The 16,573-nt window shown below is 43.0% G+C and overlaps 1 protein-coding gene and 1 non-coding gene across 6 annotated transcripts in view; both read left to right on the top strand.

Annotated features, from left to right (window-relative positions):
- The first annotated feature begins 556 nt into the window (after positions 1 to 556).
- Positions 557 to 16,573, top strand: part of LOC137529058 (PABIR family member 2-like) — a 127,213-nt gene continuing 111,196 nt past the window's right edge. For 3 of the 5 annotated variants that reach the window (XM_068250954.1, XM_068250955.1, XM_068250953.1), the window contains exons 1-6: positions 557 to 898; positions 5,218 to 5,296; positions 11,728 to 11,784; positions 13,678 to 13,721; positions 14,597 to 14,651; positions 15,680 to 15,781. In XM_068250954.1, the coding sequence (XP_068107055.1) occupies positions 807 to 898; positions 5,218 to 5,296; positions 11,728 to 11,784; positions 13,678 to 13,721; positions 14,597 to 14,651; positions 15,680 to 15,781 (429 nt within the window). In that variant the 5' untranslated portion in view covers positions 557 to 806. The remainder of the gene's footprint in view (positions 899 to 5,217; positions 5,297 to 11,727; positions 11,785 to 13,677; positions 13,722 to 14,596; positions 14,652 to 15,679; positions 15,782 to 16,573) is intronic. The other 2 variants (XM_068250957.1, XM_068250958.1) reach the window with 2 other exon arrangements.
- Positions 15,301 to 15,431, top strand: LOC137529166 (small nucleolar RNA U109). The gene has a single exon (XR_011023602.1). It is a non-coding gene; the product is annotated as a small nucleolar RNA U109 (small nucleolar RNA).

The following is a 16,573-nucleotide window of genomic DNA, read 5'->3' as shown; positions in this document are numbered from 1 at the left end:
TAAAATGCATTTATAAAAAAAATAATTCTTAGCAAAATGTACCACCCAAAGAAAGCCTAATTAGTGGTGGAAAAAAACAAGATATATATCAATAAATTGTGTTAAGTAGTGATAAAATTATTAGCGAATGAATGGGAGGTGAAAATTGCTCTGATGCATTAGGTGAAAAATCCCCGCGGGCTGAAATGGTTAAATGCTCTTCATTCAAGCTTGCATAAAAAAAAAATAAAGGGCTTGGAACTGGTCCAATCAAATGCACTTCCGGTTTCGGCTGAACTCTATGCCGCTTCCAAATTACATGTAGGTCAGACTGAATTAGCATTGAATTGACCACCTCTACTGAAGACACAAGTTGGAGGGAAAGGATGTTAGCTGGAGGGTGGTTTGAGCAGTGGAGGTAAATATTGGCATGGTGCAATATGGGGCTGGGATATGGACCGGTGAGATAAGATGCTAGCTGGGGGTTTGGGTAGTGAATGATTAATTGGAGAGGTGGGAGGTGCAGCATTGAGCAGCAGGCTCATTCAGGCAGACATCCCAGCTCTCTCGCTGCGCTCAGCACTGGCGGCAGGAGTGCGCATGCGTGTTGCTAATTTTCGGTCTAGCGAGAGAGGGCTGTACTACTGCTTGTTCTGGGCCTGAGCTGTCCCGGGGCCTCCTCGGCCTCACACAGTGCGGGGGGCTGCAGCCCAGCACCGATTGTCTTCCACCTCCCGATCATGGAGCCCTGAGCTCGCAGCGCTTCCACACGGGCCTGTATCGGGGAGGACAATGAGCCGCTGAGGGGGGAGAGCATCGCTATCATCATGGCTCAAGAGAAAATGGAGCTGGACGTGGAGATCCCAAGTGATGGCAGCCTGAGGAGGTCCAATAGTGCCCCCCATATAAATGGGCTCAGGTGAGACTCGGTGCAGCATTGAATGGGGGGAGCTAGGTCGCGGGGCCCTGTGCACTGCGGGGGGCTGGGTTGCTGGAGTGGGATCTCCCTTTATAGTGCTTCAGGGGAAACAAAAAACTGGAGAACTAATTTCAGGCAAAAGCTGTAATATACTCTGTAGTAGTCTGTGTATGAACTCTGTATTACTGCCAAAATGTTTTTGTTGTTGTCTTGACCGACCTTGTAATAAGTGGAGACTAAGAAACTGTTTTTCTCTTGATGTGCTCCTAAAACTTTACTTCCAACTTTAAAATAACGTTTGTGTGATGGGCATGTGGAGTGGTCAGAGTTCCAGATCTGAGGCATATCCATGAAATCTTGGGACAGGTGGCACCTATTGTGCTAAATATTAATAGTCCAGGTAGGTGCCTGTTGCTGAATGGCAGGTTCCATGTATGGGTAGTAATAAATAACTGGGTGTTACTGAAATTATGATGCTTATAGTAAATTTGGTATATGTCCATAATCTTGGTTTTCTACTGATGATAGTGTATCACCTCACACTACAACTGACCCAGCTGGTGCAGTGCTCGATCAGTATTGTATGGATATGCTGTACCAATCCAGGAATGTGCTGTTGTCCTTAGCAGTGTGTGTGTACCATTCATTGGATGAATGGCCACACAGACTGATGACTCAAAAAAATCATACTAGTCGGGTTTTTCTGATGCGCAAACTCAACAAACTCGGTGCAAACGGACAGATGTGAACTGGCACATAGACAATCATTGGCAACTTCACATCCATTTTGAATCCACTGCCTGTTTCATCAAAATGCAGAGCAGGGGACATAAGGTGAAGTGTCACAGTTTTGAGTTTTAATACAATGGGGTGTTAATGCATCATGTTTTCTTTCTGCCTTTTTTTAGGCTATGCAAATTTTAAAGGTGCCAATACGCTAAAAGTTTTCACACAGACAGATTTGATCACTGTGAGGGCAAGGGAAGAAGGTCCCTGTCCCCCCAGAATGGAAACCTGTATTGCTTAAATTATGCAAAAAGAGCTAATGGCTGGCATTTCCTGTACTATTATCTAGTTTGTTCCTAAACATGCTGTATATACTTGAGTATAAACCCAAACCCTAATATATTCGTAGGTAAACAGGCGCCAGCAGGATAAAAACTCACTAAAATTTTAAAAAATATATGCTGTGAGGCAGTGGTGGACTTACCTCCGAAAGCAGACTAGACAACTGCCTGGCATAAATAAATACTTTTTAAAAAATTTAGTGATTGTTTTTATTTTGCTGGCGCCTCTGTTTACCTACGAGTTTATAGCGTCCACCCTTGGTGGAAGGGGGACCCATCCCTATCTTTTTCCTATCTACAGAGAGCGACAGCTTAACCCTGAGTGAGGACAGGTCTAATTTCCTCACCTGCATTTACAGTGGTTGTCTTAGCGGTAACCCACGTTTGTGATTATACTCATCTCACTTTTCATTTCACCATTTACCTCCCGCATACTACATTATATTGGGCTCTCTGTGTGTCCTTTTTTTATAAACCCTAATATAAGCTTGGCTACCAACTTTTATCTAAGAAACCGGAAAAAAGTGACCTGCGTATGGGTGAGGGGGGATGCAGCAGGTAACCACCCTGCCCAGTATAGATAGCCAGGTGTGCACTCACTATTAGAGTATCAGACACTCTGGTCACATGAAAGGGAAGCCTGGACTGATAGTGGCAAGTGCAGAACTACAAGGACAGGGAGATGTGAAAATGGCTGCCAGGAAAAGGTAAATGTAGAGGCATGCTTCTAATACATGCACTCTTTATGGCATCCTGCGCATGTGATGCGAATATAAGCTGACCCCTTGCCAGCCCACATGCACTTATGTAAAAAAAAAATTTTTTTGTCCCAAAAATGTGGCTTATGTTAAAGTATACAGGTGAAACTTGAGAAAATTAGAATATCATGCAAAAGTCCATTTTATTTCAGTATTTCCACTTAAAAAGTGAAACTAATATATGAAATAGGAACCCTTTGCAGGTGTTTTTGTATTCATTAGCTGATTTGAGTCTAGAAAATTGAATATTTTCACAATACTCTAATGGTCTGAGATCTTGGGGTTTTCATAAGCTGTAAGCCATAATCATCAAAATTATAACATGCTTGAAATATCTCACTTTGCATGTAATGTCTATTTCAGGCTTTCCCAACCAGGGTTCCTTGAGTACTTTGCAGGGGTTCCCTGGCATTTTCCTCCATCGTGGGGGAAGTATGATAGCGCACATTAAAATAAGGGGATCCTGGGAAAAAAGCACTAAATTGGGAGTCTAATAATGAGCACATCAATAAAAAGCACTAGCATAAGGAGACTGTATAATGAGGGACACTGTAATAGGTGGTAGTGAAATAAACAGCCACACCTACTTTTAAAGTCCATGCCTCCTGCAAAATAAATGCAGCGGTTCCTTGCGATCCCCCAAAAATATTTTCAGGGGTTCCTCAATGTTAAAAATGGTTGAGAAAGGCTGGTCTATTTCATATATTTTTACTTTTTTACGTTAAATTACTGAAATAAATGGACTTTTGCACCAGGGCTGTGAAGTCGGTATAAAAATTATCTGACTCCGACTCCTCAAACCACCAACTCTGACTCTGTGTACCCAAAATTGCTCCTATTCCGACTCCTTAGTCTAATACTTACCAGGGCTGTGGAGTTAGTACTAAAATCATCCAACTCCTCGGTTTATGAAACCATTGACTCCAGCTTCCTAAAAATTGCTTCCGCTCCTCAGTCCTGTTTTGCACAATATTCTAATTATTTCAAGTTTTACCTCTATACGGTATGCCCATTACAGGTTATTTGAATTTAATATAGCACCAACATCTTCTGCAGCACTTTACGGAGTACATAGTCATGTCACTAACTGTCCCCACAGGAGCTCACAATCTAATGCCTACCATAGTCATATCCATCAAAGTCTAGGGCCAATGTTTAGGGGTAAGCCAGCTATCTTATCTGTACATTTTAGGGATGTGGGAGGGAACCTATGCAGGCACGGGGAGAACATACAAACTCCATGCAGCTAGTACCCTGGCTGGGATTCGAACTGGGGACCCAGCACTGCCTCCGTATTGCCCATAGAAGTATACAACCTCTTCCATGCCCGCAGTAAATATGCAACCTGTTCTATGTCCCATGTTAAATTTTTTTGCCTACTACATCTGTGGCCTATACTACCTACAGGCCCTAAAATAACTTCCCACAAAGTTTTGCCACCACACCTCCTACATTAACAGGTACTACCACCAAGTCTTCTGTCCCAATCACCTACTGCTCTAACTTTGTCACTGACCTAGTGCAGCAATCCTTTATCACGCTGCTAGTCTTGCTGTTTGAGTGCAGGCTTGCTCTGCTGATGATGTAAATCATTTCCTCACTCCCTCTAGAGCAATGAGGCCACCACAATCCCTCAGTTTCTCCAGAACTATGGCTGGTGATGAGGCCATGATTCCTCACCCCCTCCAGAACTATGGCTGGTGATGAGGCCATGATTCCTCACTCCCTCCAGAACTATGCCAGCTTGTGAGGCCACAATACCTCACTCCCTCCAGAACTATGCCAGCTTATGAGCAGGGCTGTGGATTTTGTACAAAAGTTATCCGACTCCAACTCCTCAGTCTATGAAACCACCGACTCCAGGTACCCAAAATTGCTCTGACTCCACAGCCCTGCTTATGAAGCCACGATTCCCCACTCCCTCCAGAACTATGCTGGCTTATGAGGCCACGATTCCTCACTGTCTCCAGAACTATGGCTGGTGATGAGGCCACCATGATTCCTCACTCCCTCCAGAACTATGCCGGGTGATGAGGCTATGATTCCTCACTCCCTCCAGGACTCGGGTGAGGCTAGTTACGCACTTCTGGGTCTTCATTTTAGCTCTGGGTCTTCATTTTAGCTCTTCTGCTAATGAACTGATAAGTAGACAGTCGTCGTGCCGTTGCTGAACTCCAAACGTGATCTGATGTTGTTCGTTCATCGCTAACCATTGAGGCTCGCTCGTTTTAGTATCCACCCTGGTCAGCTTGTGTACGGAACTTTAGAGAGGTGGGGTGCCAACTGATTGAGTGGGAAGGGGAGCAACTGTGACTAGTTATTATCCAGTGTGTATGAGAAGTTCAGTTCAGGCTGAGCACCTTTTGCCAGACTCCATATCCTTTGTCATTGCAAAGTGGTATTATTGGCACTTATAATAATGTTTTGAAATGACTATGGTATAAGCTGAAACTCTGCTTTACTGTAGACTTTAATATAGATCATTTGTTTATAGCGATCACTCTCCAGTGTTCCAGCCCTTTGGATGCAGAGCTCGTAGGAACAGCACTACTGTGGTGAATCGGCAAAGTCTGGTAAGATCTGAGGAATGAAATGGTGGGTTCCCAAAACTGGAGAGCAGAAACATGTCCTGTTGCCAGTAGCAACCAGACTAAAGGTTTTCTGTCTTCTTCCAACCTGCAATAAAAAATTGTTAAAGTTCTGTGGCATAAATCCTCTTTACTGGATGAGCGACTTTACACTGATATTGCTGAGTATTATTCTGGACCCATAGTTATATAGCCTGCCCACTTGGAGAGACAGGTAGGTCTATAAGATGGTAATAATGACTTCTATAGGCATGCTGTCTTTTGTACAATGAAACTGACTTACCAAGGTATACAGAAAGCAGCGGACTTAAGCCTCATGCACACGTACGAGCACTGCTACACGCAAGCTAGTAACGTATCTGCTATGCAGCAGGGAGGAGAGATGGTGCATGAAGGAGGGGCTTCCGATGGGCAAGGTGAGTAGGAAAACTTTGTTCAGTGTCCATTTGACCCCCAACGTGCTTGTGTGGTGGATCTATAGATATTATGGTACTACTGTATTCACACTATATTATTGCCCAAGATGGTCCTTAAGGGGGGAAAAAGGCAGATCTACTTACCTGGGGCTTCCTCCAGTCCCTGGCAGCTTATGTGTCCCTCGCCGCAGCTCCACTCCAAGCTGGTCTCCCGGAGTCCCCACCGTTGCAGCCGGCGAGGGAGCGATCTGCTCAGGGGCATACTTCTGCGCCTTCGCAGATTGCTCCCGGATACGTGAGGGTGACGGCCAGCGGCATGGCCAGGCGCGGAAGCCACCAACCTTGGTCAGAAGCTGCAACGGAGGGGAGACCGGATGTGAATGAAGCTGCGGCGAGGGAGACCCATAAGCTGCCAGGGGCTGGAGGAAGCCCCAGGTAAGTAGATCTGCTTATTCTCTAAAAAATAAATAAATAAATTTAAAAAAATGCTGGTTTCCTTTAAAGGGGCACTTTTACAAATTCAGTGTTTTTTTTTTTTTCTGTTAATCTGATAAATGAGTTGTGCAAAATGAGCAACTTTTTAATATCGTTAGATTGGCTGGTTAAAACGAATCTGTACACTTGGTGGATCTTAATGTATTGAAAAAGTAGCTCCAGTATCAGCATAATTGGGTCATGTGATAATACTTACCTGGGCCTCCTTGCAACGATGTTCTGATTTTCTCCGGCCAGCAGCGGCGACCCCCACAAAGCTGGCCTGTTGCTGACTACTGTGCATGCCACGGCCCAGGAACCGCCGCCGCCGGGAGTGTGATCCGGTGAGCGTGGCTCGGGGCCATGCATGCACAGTAGCCGGCGACGGCTAGCAGTTGTGCTGCTTTCTTTTGATTTTAGTTTTACTTTAAAGCAATGAAGAGGGAAGACCCTGGATCCCATTACACCTTCCTGGTCCTCTCTCCATGCCCTCATTCTACTGATATGTAGAAGCTTTCCAGAGGCGCCAATAGAATAAAAGTCACTTAAACGAGCTTAAAACCGATGGGGCAGTGGTGGGCCTATCCCATCCATGCAGACAAAGCAAACAAAGGAAGGACTGTGGCATCAACAGTCAAACAATTTATTTATACTCCACAGTAAAAATAGGCAACGCGTTTCACGGGCTCAATCCCGCTTCATCAGGCCAATCAAAAAGGAGCATACAGCTTAACAGCATCAAAACCACACTGAGCGCCTCATTCTACTGATGTTCTCCCCACCCCCCGCCGTTCAAGTTATTTGACCTGCAAGTCGAATATGCCTTTGACCTTTCTTAGGAAGTACTCATTTCCCTGAGTACTCACCCCTATCAGCTTTCGCAAATGTGCCTCTCTTCACCCGCGATGTGCACCATCACTCCTGCGGCTCCCTGGCTCTCTGCATCTGCTTAGTCGATTAGACCAGGATGATTAAGCGGCTCAGGATAGCTGGAGTGGAGAAGATGAGTGAGCATGTATTATTCTCTCTCATCTCTGTTCTGCTGCTCTTTAACTAGGAAGTGCTCTCTTGAGCACCTCTTAGTTTTTAGTAATGTGCAGGATTGCCACAAGGTCTGGAGTACAGGAGCTCTGTTCTTCTGATTCCCACCTGTGACAAGAAAGGGTCCTTTCTGGTAACAGAAAATTGGAACGAAGGGAGAGAAGGTGGGGGGAGAGAAATGGGGGGGGGGGGAGGATTAGAGCTAGAGAAAGGACCCAGTGTGGCAGCACCAAACAGTATAACACAAGAGTATAACCTGTTCACAAGGGTGTGTATGTGGCAAACACGGACAACTCCAAAACCTATGAAATAGATCCACTTTTTCAAAACCTCTCCAACATAGTGGAAAGGGGTTGAGTATTTAGTATAACTGGGAAAATGCCTGCTTAAAGCGGACCCAAACCAAACACTTTTTTTAATTCAAAATATTTAGTTGCACCACTCTGACACATACAAAAGATAAATAAACACTCCTTCAAGCCTATGAGCATTTCAGTGCATGCTTTTCACCCTTCTCTTTTCATAACTAGGGTTATACAGGTGGCAGCCATTAGCAATTCCTCCTTTGCTGGACACCTACTCCACCAGTTTGCCGGATTCTGTCCAGGCGATATGAAAGGAAGGGAGGGCTTCCTCCAATAAATGTAAAATATTTTATATTTGTCGTCATGCAGCTGAAAAAAGGCTGCTATTTATTATTATAATTTATAAAATAGATTTTTATTTCTGAAATCTTGTATTTTTATTTTGGGTTTACTTTAAGGCCTGGTACACGCCTTCAATTTTGACTGGCCAATGATTGGCCTATTTTGTAGTTTTGGCCACCTCCTTGTAGTATGAGGGTCAACAGATGTTGAATACTATGAGTGTAGGTATACTCTTATACTACATGGAGGTAGTAAAATTGGTCAGAAATTGTCCATTGAAAGTTGAAGGTGTGTACAAGGCTTAAGAGGGCATTTCCCCACTCTTAGCTCTTCAAATACAGAGAGATTCCTAGGCACACCTTTTTTTTTTTTATTTCCTTGTGACCTTAGGAAATTGGAATACGGTTCATTCATTTAGTGCATGAATTTTAAGTGAAATCCTGAATTGTGATATGGATTTCTAGCCACCATTCTGAAGGAGATAATGGGCTCTAATTCCAGGTCCGTTCTCCTGTAAGGCCTCCTTTCCACGAACTGTTGAGCAGTGTGCTTAGCAAGCAGTTACCAGGCAGAAGTAAGCAGTTACCAGGCAGCAGTGAGCAGTGTAGAGAGATTTTTAGAGGCATTTCACTGCCTATCAACAGTTCTTGGAAAGGAGGTCTTGGGGAAGCTATTGGCTCCCACCCCATCCGATGACTCGCTGCTTCTGAGTGTCCGCAGCAGTCTGTAACTCAACCCAAACCACCACACACACACAAACACACTTGCGCTATGCAAGTGTTCATAACATTAAATTAGTGGACAGCACTCAAGTGCATAAGTCTAATAAAACAGTAATTTACACTGACAGATCTGTAACTATTGCGGTAGCAATTGAGGTGACTCAGCAGGTAACCTCATAAACCAACGGCTGTTCTCTGCTTGTGGCAAATGCACTCATTTGGTAGTCCCCACTAATTTGTAAGAAATGGGGCACTCAGCAGGAAACACTATCCACGCCACCATCTGATAGTTTTAGTAAAGTTGTGTGAGAGATAACAATGTTTTCTTTGAAATTTTAAGCTTTTGCCTGTTTGCAGCCACCTATGATGTTCTGTATCTGGCAGGGAAAATAAATAAATAAATAACTTTCCTCCTTGCAACCATTGGGATGATGTTTCCTAACAGGTTATCCCTGCCCTGCTCTTGTTAAGGGCTTTAGTGCATTTCTGAAGTGTGCAGCAGAGCCTGTTGCTTTGAATGTTGCATCCTCAGCATTTTCCATTGATCTGCTGAACTGGGAGATTTGTCTTTGCTTCAGTTGTACATCTGTAGGGATTCCGGGGGTACATTGTTTCTGTAGGTTTGGCCATACTTTGAAGAGTGTTGAGCAGGGCTGTGCAGACGGTACAAAAATCTTCTGACTCCTCAGTTTTTGAAACCTTCAACTCCTGGTACCCAAAATGACTCCGGCTCCTTAGTCTAATTTTTACCAGGGCTGTGGATTTTGTACAAAAAGCATCCAACTCCTCGGTTTATAAAATCTCCGACTCCAGGTACCCAAAATTGCTCCGACTCCACAGCCCTGGAGTTGAGAAGGGTTTGTAAGTCTAATTGCAGCAGTCATGATTTAGTTTACAGGTGAGAGTCAAGCTAGAGTAATACCAAATGTGCCAAGCTATGGAACACCTTACAATTGTTTGACATTTTTAGAGTCGTACAGGTTGCTTGATGAGTGGTGCAGGCACTAGTTGGGAGTTTTACTGAGTTGGCTGTTGGTAAATGCTGCATGACATACAAATGGTGGTCTGCAATGATGTTTGCTTAAAGAGACTCTGTAACAACATTTTCAGCCTTAGTTCTTCTATCCTATAAGTTCTTTTGCCTGTTCTAATGTGCTCTGGCTTACTGCAGCCTTTCCTAATTGCACAGTGGCTGTGTTATCTCTGTTATATGATCTAATCTGTTTCCTTCTGTCGGCTCTGTCGGGCTAAGGCTTGAATGTGTGGAATGTGCAGGGCTGCTTGTGATTGGATAGAAGCGATACACACCCTCTGCAGGCCCCCTGCAGGCTCTGTATGACTCACACACTCTGCTTATGTGAGCCTATCACAAGCTGGTTAGTTTGTTTGTAAACACTGCCTAAACCTGTTAATTACAAGCCAGGATTGCAGCAGAGAGTGGCAGAAACAGCACAGAGGGGCCCAGGAGAACATAATGAATGGAATAGTATGCTTTTTGCTGTAAAAATTTTAGAGTACAGATTCTCTTTAAAAACAATCAGTGAGATGCCAATAATCCTGGCTTGAATGCAAATTTACTGCACACTGCATGCAGTTGGGAATCGGGCCAATCAGAAAGGGCAGAAAGTGTATGTGAATGGCCGGCTCCAAGCTGCATATCATTTGCACTGAATTTGCAAATTGACTGCGGCTCTAAATTCAGCCAATCAGGTGCGCTTCAAGCCTTTCTGATTGGCCCAATTCCAAGCTACAGAAAATGTGTATGCAAGCCAGATGAATTAGCGTATGATCTCTATTTTCTGCCAACAAAATTGAAGTTTTGCTTTAATCTTCTATGCAACGCTTCTGATGTCCATGCATTTACAATGTGGCAAAATAAAAATACAATATTTTTTTTTCTTGGAAATGTGGTCCTTTTTATGTTTTGGATTGCCTTTAATAATCATTGTCCCTTTTTTTTTTTTTTTTTTTTTTGTTTCTGTTTTTTTGTCCTTGTTGTAGCTCAAGAATGAGGTGATTAGTTCACTACTTCTGTTTGCTAATCTAAAACATTAGATGGAACTGCATTTTCTCCACAATGTTATGCACAGTATCTTGTTCAAATAAAATGTGATCTAATGGTAGGGTTGTTGCCTTTTGATGTAGTATTTGAGCCTTTGGCAAGGGTTCGAATTCTGGCTCAAGTTAGTACGCAAAACAGTAAATAGTCTTTGGGCAAGGCTTGCTAATGATCCTGGTTGCCAGTAGAGCACATCTTAAAGGACAACTGTAGTGAGAGGTATATGGAGGCTGCCATAATATATTTCATTTTAAGCAGTACCAGTTGCCTGGCTGCCCAGTTGATTTATTTGACTGCAGTAGTGTATGAATCGCACCTGAAATAAGGATGCAGCTAAACTTGTCAGATCTGACAATGTCAAAAACCCCTGATCAGGGTCTATAGCTAATTGTATTTAAGGCAGAGGATCATCCGGACAGCTTATAAGGAAATATATGGCAGCCTCCATATACCTCTCACTACAGTTATCCTTTAAAGAAAACCTGAATTGAAATTTAAAAGTTAAAATAAGCATACACAAGTCATACTTACCTTCCATGTAGTCTACTCCTCAGTGTCTTTCTCCTTTCCTGCATCCTGTTTGTTCACTGTGATCAAGGGAATTTTCCGTCCTCCATTTTGAAAATGGCCATTACCCATAACAGTTTTCTGGTCAGCACACAGTTGAACTGTAACATCGCCCACTTGAGCCATAGGGAAACATGGACATTACCTGGTACATCAGTTTTCCTCTCAGCTATAACTGACAGCAACTGATATTTTACTAACAGCAACTGATATATTTCAGATCTGACAAAATATTGTCAGAACTGGAAGGTATCATTGTCAGAAGAAAATGGTGAGCTTCTGAGAGGAACTGATGGCAAGGTAGCTATGTAATGTTCATTTGAAGTTACCTCGTGTTTATTTTAAATATTTTTACTCAGTACAGGTTCTCTTTAAGTGAATGCAGATCTGGTGCTTTGAGTCTGCCAGGAAAAAAGCATGATATAAATGTTGTGTCTTGTCTAAGTAATCATATTTAGTATTAACAATGTGTACTTTATTCATTCTGCAGATGCCGTCATCCTCTCCTATCCGAATTCCAAGCAGCCGCTTGTATCAGCTGAAAAGGGTAACATAAATGTTTTATAAAACTGTCTGGCAGTGGGCGTGTTCTCGCCTCTTCCTCTATACTCTGCCCTCCAATAGAAATCATGTATATCACAGAGCCCTGCATATCTGCACAGTAAGCATTCACTAATTCAAAATGGGTGCCACTTGCCTAATGTCTGTACCCAGCTTATGTTGCACAGCCAATGAAAGCTAGCCAGAATAAAAATGCAAGGTATAAAGCAGCCCATACACTCAGCCGATTTTCTGGCCGACCGATCGATCCCGTTTGATCGATCGATCGATTGCAAATCGGTTGGCCGATCGACGGCCGATTTCGATCGATTTCGATGGATTTCCATCGAACTTGCAGGGTGGAAAATTTAGGTCGATCTGATGAGATTGCTTATCAGTTTGCATTGGCCTTAATGGAAATCTGATGGCAAAAAAATGCCATCAGATCGAATTTCAATAGATTTCAAACTGAAATCTATTGGAATTCTATCCTGGTAAAAAATGTTCTAAAAACGCATCAGATCATCAGATGCATTTCTTATCTATCTGCTGCCAATCTGACGAGTGTATGAGCACCTTTAGGCTTGGTTCACAGTGGGAGCTGTAAAAACAGGGATACAATGAAAGGGAAAAATTACACTGGGCGTTATGTAACCGTAGCGTCACATACAATAAAACATACAGTCAATGAAAGTTATTTTTCACTGCCAATGTTAATGCACGTTAAGTGGTAACTGTGTTGGTATACTGTAGTCTGTTGGAACGCATCGCACTGGATAAACTCTGAAAGTCGCATAGGCTTACTAATGCAGTGCGACTTTCTGTGTTAAGATGCCTCCATAAAGTTACAGGGCCTAAATAGTTTTGGTCAATGTTATTTGATAGTTTATCACCTAAGAGATCTAGGTCTGTCCATTCGACAACAGTGCTTGGAGCCTTAACACACTGCTGCTTTGCTGATTCAGCTACGCATCTAGCATGTGATACGTAGGGAAATTAGGCAATGCATAGACTGCACTGTTTGATGGGTACACTGATACTGTGTAGCAGTTTTCACAACACCCCTCTGCATGCATTTTGAGTGTGATGCAAAGCTCCCCCGTCTAGCATAGTTGAATGGTGCAGTGCTGCAACACAAAAGGCATGCGTCTGGGTGTAGTGGCTGGATAGTGTAATGGTTAAGGGCTCTGCCTCTGACACAGGCGACCTGGGTTCGAATCTTGGCTCTGCCTGTTCAGTAATCCAGCACCTATTCAGTGCTGAAGCTTTGCATCAAACTCAAAACGCATGGAGAGGGGGGTTGTGAAAACTGCTACACAGTGTATTGGGCAAGTCTCCCTAACACTGCTGCTGCCGCCTATAGAGCACGTCCAAGTTGGCTGCAGCTCTGTCGCGTTGAGTCCGCCAGGAGAATAGTGCGATATAAATGTTGTCTGTGTCTGTAATGCATGGCCACCTACATTGTTAAAGCAGGTTTTGAGGCTAAGTTCACACTGAATTATGTTGTGCATCCAGCAAATTGCAATGTATTAAAAAATGGGCGCTTCTGGTAACTGGGATGTGGCAATACAGTCACCATTCATTTGTAACACAGGTGGTGTCCAGTAATGCACAGCTTGGCTGAGGCTATTGGAAGTGAATTCGATGCACAGCGGTGGCAATGCGCAGGTGTGAATGTGCCCTAAAATTGACACAGCTACAAAGGCTCTCATGTCTCCGCTGTAGTAGCTCTGCATTTTCTCCAGTGTTTTTGATTGTGAGAATGGGCAGCTGGATGATGGGGGAGGCAACTAACCATATATGTGGAGAATTGCCTCCCTTATTTATACTTTTTCATTGTAGTAAGTAAGATTGTTTTTGCTGGAACCTTTGTGATTTTCTGATCTTCCTTTTGATTTAGGAGGAAGGAGTAGACTTGGTGAATCGAGAAACGGCCCGTGAGCGGTGAGTGTTATTTCTAACTGAAGAAAAAAGGTTCCACTCCAATTCAGCAGAGGGCTTACCATCTTCTGTAGCTCCAGGTTTATCAGTATTAGGAGCAGATTTTGATACAAATCTTGCAGTAAAACAGTATTATGCAGCATGTTAAACGGCGTTTCATATTTAAAGCCTTGAGTCTTGGTAGCAGTTAAGCTGCTGCTGTTCTTTTTGAAACTTACAGCTGTATTCTTTTTATTATTTGACATATGTGAATTAAGCTATAAAATAGATTTGATGAAAGGAATGTTTAATCAGCAGATACACCATTGCAAAGGTTCCTCTGCATTGAAAATCTTTACTGTATGAAAGGCAGATACGCTGATCTTGCATGACTTTAAGGTCAAAGATCTAGCATCTCCATATAGTAAGGTTGAGTGGCTACTGCAGTGTTGTACCCAGGAGCAATGTTCTCTGATTAGTGTGGTCAGTGAGACTTAAGCTTTGTACATCGACTTAACCGCAGTCGTTGAAAGCAAACAACGGGTTAGCTGAGAATAGTTTGTCCCAATGAGCGTAAAAGACAACGATTATCATCCATGTAGAGCGATCTGTTCTGGCGGATTGGTTTGGACAATAATTGCTGTTAGTAGTTGGTCGCGAACGATGATAAACAATTGCTGGACAGACTTATACATGGGACAGTCAGAAGACCGAAAAGAGCAGTAACTCATTGGAGATTGGTGGATTAGGCATCCAGTTGGCTGCTGCACTTTGCACATTGTAGTTCTGTCTGATTTGCCCTGAAAGAGTTAATTCTAGGGGTGTCTGTGTAGCTGGCATGTATTGTTGATATTAATATTCATTCTTAGTTTTTTTTTTTTTTTTCCTGTTTCATTTAGTGAAATTCAGGCTGCAATGCAGATGAGCGTTTCCTGGGAAGAGAGCTTTAGCTTGGTAAGACACTGATGGCTTTCAACTGAACATTATTAAATAGTCTAGAATGCTTTGCCATTTTTTTTTCATAGTAAATCTGCAGTAATATCATATATACTCGACCATAAGTCTAGAAAGTTAGGTCTGACTGGTGGTGTGGGCCCAACTCGTTCTCAACCTTTACAGAGCCAGCCGAAGCGGTCCGCATGCTTTTTAACCCCCCCTCCCATTGTTGCCTTTTGATTGGAAAAGCATTAATTTGTATACCTTCCTTTTGATTATAAGAAGGTTTTAGAGGCATGCATTGCATGTGTGGGCATAAAAACCGATGAGTCAAAGACTAGCCGAGTGCTCCCGAACATGGGTGGGTCCGTGCTGTGCCTGCGTGAACGCACTTTCTCGTGCATTCACGCATGCGTAGTTTGGAGTCTCCCATCTTCAGGAGCACTCGGGATCCCAGGGACTTCTGAAGCCTCCTGCAGTGGGAGATTTGAACAGCAGTGAATGTGCTGGAATGAGTGGATTGTGAGAGGAATGGGAAGGCTCTATAGGACCCAGAGCCTTCCCTATATTATCTTGATCGATAATCTTACATGTCCGATTTGCTTTCCGATCAATTTCCTATTAGAGTTAACGGAAATCGGTCGTAAAAAGCCCGGAAATCATTGAAGTGCATGTTAAACTATGATGTGTCTTTCCCTCCATAGGACACATTTAATTACACATGCAATAAAATCAGGAGTTTTCAGGGCTGCCAGCCTTAAAGTACATGCTGAGTGGCAGTATAATACTCTTACACTGACAGAACACATCAGTACAACACTTTTTTCTGCTTGTTCCCTTACAACCATTTTGCACTACGTATATTACACACAGCTTTGTCATAATTGTGTACTGTATTTGAGGCGATTCCTTAACTGCGTCTGGACTGCGGTAATTGAAATCTCTGGTTTTAGTTTTGGTAGCTAGAAGTAATTTAATGTATATATCTTGCACACAGTAGGATGGTGGTGGTTATTTCATGTTTAAGTATTTGTTTCCCTTTATAGAGCGACAATGACTTTGACAAGATGGATAAATCTTCTTCTCCAAAGCGTATTGATTTTGCACCAGTGTCACCAGCTCCCTCTCCTACCAGAGGAATAGGAAAGGTAGTATTTTCCTCCCTTCCTACCTTCCTTGTCTTTACAGCTTTGTACATTCTCCTTTTTGATTTCCAGCAGAGCTTCTGAGGTCACAGATGCAATAGTTTCTGCATGTTCTCCTGTGGGCCATCCACAAGGGGGTGCTAGGCAAAGGAGCATTGAGTAGCCCCTCCATGAAAATACCCATATAATTTGCAGTGCAGATTGCAATGTAGGAATGAATACAGCAGACGTGTCACTGAGTCCATATGGTATCTGAGAAGAGCACACAGGGAAGAGTGCCCTGCCAAATAGGCTTCATTGTCAACCCAAACTCGGCCATGCTAGGGTGGTGAAAAGCTCTGTTATAGCGTGCTGTGGGATGGTAAAGGCACACAGCTGTCCCATGTTATAGCGGACCTGAACTCAGAACTTCCTCTCTGTTCTAAAAGATAAGCAATGGCATTATTTCAAGGTCCACGTTAACTGGGAAATTTTGTTTTTTTTGTTGTTGTTTTGTTTGTTTTTTAGGCGGGTTGATTTCTATAATGTCTTGGCAGATTGACACTGATCATTCATAGCCCTCAAAAGTGACATAGATTTAATACAATTCATCTGCCTGGCGATAACTTACTTAGACTCTCGTTATAGTAAACTGATGTATTAATCCTCTGGATATAGTAAACTCAGTCATCAGGTCTCAGCAAATGTGTATAAATATACAATGTATGGCCAATTCTGATATAGTAAACTTTTACTGGTCCTCTGGAGTTTAATATAAAGAGTTTCTACTGTATTGATATATAGCAAGGTTTGCTA

This window comes from Hyperolius riggenbachi, chromosome 8 (genome assembly GCF_040937935.1).
Source record: "Hyperolius riggenbachi isolate aHypRig1 chromosome 8, aHypRig1.pri, whole genome shotgun sequence".
NCBI classification, from domain to species: domain Eukaryota; kingdom Metazoa; phylum Chordata; class Amphibia; order Anura; family Hyperoliidae; genus Hyperolius; species Hyperolius riggenbachi.
The sequence above is the reverse complement of the archived record's forward strand: the minus strand, read 5'-3'. Positions and strand labels throughout refer to the sequence as shown.